The sequence below is a fragment of the Lepeophtheirus salmonis genome, chromosome 6, assembly GCF_016086655.4.
Source record: "Lepeophtheirus salmonis chromosome 6, UVic_Lsal_1.4, whole genome shotgun sequence".
Lineage (NCBI taxonomy): Eukaryota > Metazoa > Arthropoda > Copepoda > Siphonostomatoida > Caligidae > Lepeophtheirus > Lepeophtheirus salmonis.
The window spans coordinates 4,357,097-4,364,051 of NC_052136.2; the positions used below are offsets into that span (position 1 = coordinate 4,357,097).

The 6,955-nt window shown below is 28.6% G+C and overlaps 1 protein-coding gene across 1 annotated transcript; it reads left to right on the top strand.

Annotated features, from left to right (window-relative positions):
* Positions 1–1,203: 1,203 nt before the first annotated feature.
* Positions 1,204–2,819, top strand: LOC121120490 (uncharacterized). Its single transcript, XM_040715377.2, has 2 exons — positions 1,204–1,533; positions 1,622–2,819. Exons 1-2 carry the CDS (start codon positions 1,365–1,367, stop codon positions 1,816–1,818), a joined length of 366 nt encoding a protein of 121 aa, XP_040571311.1. The 5' UTR covers positions 1,204–1,364; the 3' UTR covers positions 1,819–2,819.
* Positions 2,820–6,955: the final 4,136 nt, after the last annotated feature.

The window sequence follows — 6,955 nt, forward strand, 5'->3', positions numbered from 1 at the left end:
CTTTACAATTCTAAAAATTATAGGCTTAGGAGGTGGATCCTCACACTTTTTCTAGCCAAACAAGATTTGGACAATCATGTTATTTTATATGACCGTGACTACAGGGGAATATGATAAATATTTTGTTGTCAAGATATCAGATCATCTAAATTTCTTAATTTAATCATTCTTTCTTTTGGGACCATACTTTTTATAAAGTTAACAACGTTTCTATCAAAGGATTTCATGCAAAATGAAGAGTTTTATTCCTATTTAACTTTTCTACACTAGTTGTAAACGAAATTTGAAAAAAAACAAAAAAAAAAAACACGCCCTTTTACACAAATATCAAGTCTGGCATATTGTAATATGAGTTCAATATCGACTTTTTTGAGTTATTTATATAATTAACCATAATATAAATTTTTGTTTTTGGAGCCTGTAAATATGTTTCCTATGTATAATTATGAAAGAATCAGAGTCAATTCGTAGATTAGGGATGAACCGCCAGAATGATCACCTCTCATTGACTTATTATTGATTATATTATATACTAGGACTATTTCTTTTATAACATATGAATCTTTCTTATTCAAGATGGTGTGATAATTTTACTTTAACTTTCCATTTTTTAAACTCTAAAAGAAAGAAATGGAAAGCAAGACTATGGTATATAGGCAAAATTGTAAGCAAAAACCAAAGTTAATTTCATCGTATGTATTCAAATTACATCTACAAATCCCCCTAATCTTGCAACAACAGACGTAAGAGCAACAAAAAGTTTAAATTTACATATTATTATTATTATTTAATATACATATATTGTACCAAACTAAAACACAAAATAACATGAAATAAGTCAATCATTTCATTAGTTATTAGTTACATTTTAAAAGTTATGTATTTAACACAGTTTACCTCATTATCTATATGTTAATACCAAATTTTATTTTTAGAGAATTTTCACTGATGTTACAATTACAATACTAATTTAACACTAGAACGACGTGGGTATCATATTTGATACCCATTTGGGATTCAATGAAATATTGAGAGAAATTTCTTGATTGTATTTGTTTATAAGTTCATGAATTGTCCTAATTCATTTTATTAATCACAAAAAATTAAAATTAGTATTCGTTTTTCGTTGGTACAGTGAACACTACCTAGACAGACGTGGGTATCATATTTGATACCCAATTATTTCAAATAATATGTTTGTTCTACAATTGTATATGAACAGGCTGAAGCCTGTTTGAACTGGCAGAAGCAAGTTCAAACATGAATATACTTCTCTAAATAGGAATCGTGTACATTTCTAGTACAAATATAAACGTAGATTTTTCTGAACTATCCATTCTGCTTCCACCTTTTATTGTGCAAGGATGTTTAAGAAAAAATTATCCATTGAAGAAATTAGACATTATCTTGAGCACACATCGTACTCCGACTCAGAAGGTGAGGATTTCGAATTGGAAAAAGATGAAGAATATGTCCAACCACCTCAATCAAGTTCTTCTTATGACTATTCTGATGTTTTTGACAAGCCTGTCGGTAAGTAATTTCCTTGAATACCATTATTAGTTTCGCCATATACTAGATGTATTTATTAACAACTAATTGGTATATTTAACATTTCAAGAAATGCCAAGATGCAATCAAGTGACTCAATTCCCGTCTTCTAAGAAATATAAATCAACCGACTTATTAGAAGAGTCAATGTATGTTGGCAAGGATAACGCAATCTGGCACAAACAAATAGGAAATGGAGAAATTTCAGCCCGTTTTAGCCAAGAAACCATTTTGAAGGAAGTCTCAGGTCCATCTTCATTTGCATAAAATTTTGGTTAGCAGTTGATGCATCGTCCAAATACTTGGTAAATGGATTTCCTTACTTGGGGAAAGATTCTCAAAGACCAGCAAATAAATATGTATCTGAATATATCGTAATAAAGCTAATGGAACCATATTTGGGTAAAGGGAGGAATGTTACAACAGATAATTTCTTTACGTCATAGTCTCTTGCAAATGAACTTCAGAAAAATAGGACGACTATTTTAGGAATTATGAATCGTGCTCGCAAAGAAATAACTCCTGAACTAAAAGCTACCAAACAAGCACTATTTTCAAGCTTAATCTTTGTAAATAGTGGCAAAACATTGACTTCTTATCAAGGGGAAAAAAACAAAAATTGTTTTAATTTTGAGCTCTGTTCACAAATGTGTTAAAGTTTTAGATGTAAGAAAAAGGTAACCAGAATCAATCTAGTATTATAATGAAATTAAGTATGGAGTTGATATTCTAGCTCAAATGGCAAGACTTTATTACACAAAATGCCCTCTCGCCGATGGTCTTTACAAGTTTTTTATAATATTTTGGATTTGGCTGGTATAAATGCTGTTATCTTGTACAGAAAAGTGACTGGTAAGAAAAAAACTCGTCGTCAGTTTTTGAATAAGTTGATTACCGAACTTATTAGTGGAGATGATTAATCAAAGGATGATATAGAAGAAAATAATCAATTATTTCAATCACAATCAAACTGTTTAATTAAAAATAGAAGCTGGTGTACAGTCAATTGTACAAGAAAATCTCAGTGCTTAGCAAGCAAAACCTGTTGTAAATGTAAGAGATTCGTATGCAAGCCTTGTATTGGTACTGAAAAAACAATTCTAACTTGTAAAAAATGCTAATTTCTTTATATGTGTTATTATAAAAGTTATGTTTAGTTTTTTAAATAAATAATAAATCTTCGGAGAAAATAAAAATTAACACATTACTTTTAATTTTATCAACCACTAACAGTTACAAATATTAAAAAATGAATGGGTATCATTTTTGATATCCACCGTCGTTTAAGGGGGGGGGGATCGTTACTATCCGTCGTTCTAGTGTGAAAAGTGACGCCATTTTGGAGGTATTTAAAGAACAACCCCAAAACTTGATCAGCTTAGTATTTGACTTAGTTGAAGTTTAGGTTCATATACATAGGTAAATTGTCTGTCAGCTCAAACAAAACTTTGGAATCTGCCCCAATTCAAATACAGTTACTCTTTCGATCATATGCTATTATTTTGGCGTTGTACTTTAGTCGGGTTTTGATTGATTACAATTCCTGTACTTTAATTATTTTTTTGAGATTTATCTACTACTTGGAACACATAAAAAAAAGGTAGGTCTCATAAAAGACATAGCCTGAAGGCAAAAGAGAAAAAAGGGAAATTATACAATAAAAAAGGTAACGTTGGAATTATAACATTCTTGATCCGTTTTTTGTTTTTTTGTATGGAGAAATTGATTTGGAACTCAAGTGAGGCACGTTTCAACACCCTGTACGCAACAAATTGGCATCGAAATCTGTAGTTCTACTATATTTGGTAGTTTTATTACATAAAACAGACTAATTTTCCAACCAATCCTACATAAACAAATGGTTTTCAAAAGAAAAAACGGATAATCACATTTATCGAATATCTACAAATTGATCTAAAAAAAGTGATATTGGAATAAAATCAAATAAATGGGTAGTTATAGATCTGTATAATCAATTTTGTTTTCTATGAATGATTATAAAAGACATTCAGTTTGTAAGATCAAAATGAATACTCTTCGTAATTCTTCATCCCTATTTTGAACATTATGAGGTATAAGCAAATAAGGACCACTATAATTTATAGTTATCTCTGTCAATAAATATGTAGGTCGTCTCTCAAAGAGACCATATTATTTTTATAAATATTATTAAGTAAAAATTGTCTAAGTCCGCGTGATTGTAAGTCCCACAGAAAAGTATATTTCGGTAATTTTCATCTACGACATATTTGCTGATAAAAATCACAAGACAAACTATTTTTATAGACTTTTCCTTACTCGGTAATACGTTTTCAGTTTTCAAAATAATACCCAATAAGAGCATTCTTATTTTGCAGGTTACTAGTACATATATATTTTAAATATACCTCCTGAGATTTTTCACATCCCTACTAATAATGATTAGGGCTATAAATTTTGTCGAGGTGAGTTAGCTTACTTTTCAAATTTTACCTGACTCCTCTGTTTAATTCTACTAACTTCTTTTTATTCAAATAAATAATTAAAAATACTGATAGAAATTATACTTGCATTCATACCAACTATTATTTTTCTTTCTTTCCTGAAACTCAACTCTATCTCAATATTTCTTGCAACCCTAAAGACGACCACTAACATACATTTTATACATATTATGGCCTGTTATATAATAAAAAAAGATTGTCTTTTGAAATTAGGTAAAGATTTCATTCCATTTAGTTGGCATGTCATATTATGGACATCAATTCTCATAAACTTTGATTGTTTATGTCCTCAAAATGGCTGACTCTCACAAAGATGGCTTTATGTGAAAACATTATGTTGTCAAATTCAATTACTGAGAATACATTAAAAAAATAATTCTTTGAAACATTAAAATGTTTTTCTAAAGCTTTCTAGAGCCCATTATTGAATGAACCCCTGATTGAATAATTTCATATATGTACATCTATAAATTAAGATTTTCTTTTATATTCTCGTGTGTAATAATATTTACATAGTTCATAAACATTTATATTATAAAGTAAACCAAAAAATTAATAGAATTAATTAGTCTAATACATGGTCCCTTTTTGCATACATACATGATGAAAAGCATGCATGAATTGTTTTATCTCTTATTTAGTAAGGGGAAATAATTTTGGGTAAGTTGATACGCAAATCAGTTTTTTTACTTTCACTTCTAACTTCAAGCAATTTTCTATGAAAAAAAAGTATATTTTGTAACGTTGAAAGACAAAATATACTTTTTTTTCATAGAAAATTTTCTCTACTGATAGAGATCATAGTAAAAAAGAAAATAGTGCGCATCAAATCAAAATGGTAAAACGAAGAGCAATTGATCAATATTTGTCGAAATATAGTTATCTATAGGATAACCTACTTGTTTGATAAGGGCATTGAGTATACTTGAGTCTTACTTTATAAATATAAACTTAACCTCCATTAATTCAACCTATCAATGGCATTAAAAAAATTAATTTCTACAAGGGGAATTTTTTTTTTCATACATCATAATAGAGGGATGTGATCTGTGGTAAAATAAAAAGTTAGATCTTGAGAGAAAATAGATATTAATAAGACAATGAATTCACTCAATCTACCAGACTTGTATTGCCATTTTGTTTTAAAGCTTTGGCCTTAGCACATTTGCATTTTCAAAATAATGAGGAGCATTTAACTAGACCGCTAATATCATGTATGTAGGTTACCAGTATATACACATATTTTAAATTTATGCTTGCAAGGAGTTCGACAATTTTCATATGCCTAATAGTGAGTTACTCCCCCTCTGGGGCAGTGACTCATTTGTTGAGTATTTTTAATGAACTAAGTATTCATTAAGGTGATAGAGGATAGTTCATACAGGTTCTTCCAAATAATAATAAGAAAATATTAATATTCTTTGTTTCTATTTATTTGTAGTTGAGATTCTTTTCTGTATTGGTAAATTTAATAAATTGTCTCAGTTAAAAGCTCGCCTTTAGGTTTATTCATTTACATATTTTGTTATATTAATAATTATAGTTATAATATATTAATTGGGTTACCAATACTAATTTTGAAGTTACACTTGATGCACCAATAACTGAAATTATATTGTTGAATAATAAATTATATCTTGTTGAAGTTTTAAATTCAAAGTTTTCAGATTTCAATGGACCACCCAGTAAGTGTTTTTTTTTATTCATTCAATTCAAGGACCTTCATTTAGAATTCGTATCCTTTCATACTCAGTAATTGATTTCTATATTCAAAAAATTATCAATTCAATATATACATGTAATATAACTTTTTAAAGAATATATATTTAATAATTTAGAGTTAGCAGAACAGAAATATAGTAGGCTAGTTAATATATGTTTTTACAAATGTTTAATTTCCTCTTTGACAATTTAGCTCGACGTGTATTTTAGATCCCCAAAACTGATAAATGTTACAACGTTTACAGAAATTGGAACTTGTACATCGCGTAGAGAATAAGTTAATTACTCAGCTGAAATGAATTATTAATTATGAGGTTGTATTATTTTTTTTTCTATTTCATACCGTAGTTATTGGTAATTTAGCTGAAATATTTAATTCAATTTTGGCACGTTGAGACAGTAATAATGATTGATACCTAATAATAAAAAGTAATTGTACTTATTGGGGAAAAAAATAGATTGAAAAAAAAGAATATATTATTTGATTCGTTATCCAATTATAATTTCCAAACATATCTTTATTTAAGGTGCAGGTACTGTTTTCTACTCAAAACACACTAGAAATACATATTCTTTATTTTTTTATTTATACATATATTCATGTCTCAAATTGCCCCATGTTTTTTTTTAAAGCTGTTATAATGATTCTTTAACACTTGAAGAGAGAACATCTAAGTGAATGGTTAGAGTAACAATGATTATCTGTGGAGGATTTATAAGTGTGAGACTATGTTAAACTTTGATTAGAATATATGAACGACATCAGAGGTATTCCTAGAGATGGAAATCGTCTGAATTTTGGGAATGTTAGAAAAAAAAGCAACCGAAAATCAACATTATAACCATGACAATTTGAAAAATGCTTTGGAAGAAATCAGCTACAATCAGCTGTGACAAAGGAGGAAAGGGATAAGGAAATAACCAAGGACATTGACAAGAACTACTTCGATTTTGATCTTCAATTCTACCCTGAGTCCAACAAGGGCTTACCATTTTAACTCCGCATCAAATCATCAATGTTACTCTCTGTCATTTCTCGTTATCTCAATTCATTTTGTTAAAATTTATTTACTTATTAATTAAAATAAGAAAATAAAGTAATAACTAGTAATATAACTTAAACTTAGTATAACATATTACGTGTGATGTAAATCGTCTGATTTTTTAGTTGGTCCTTTTTTTGGAATTTGTTATCTGAA

What these genes read in the sequence shown, in the direction of transcription:
- LOC121120490 (XM_040715377.2), top strand. Translation starts at nt 1,365, where the DNA reads ATGTTTAAGAAAAAATTATCCATTGAAGAAATTAGACATTATCTTGAG. An exon ending in TGTTTTTGACAAGCCTGTCG is followed by an intron (nt 1,534 to 1,621) that starts GTAAGTAATTTC and finishes TAACATTTCAAG; the next exon opens with AAATGCCAAGATGCAATCAA.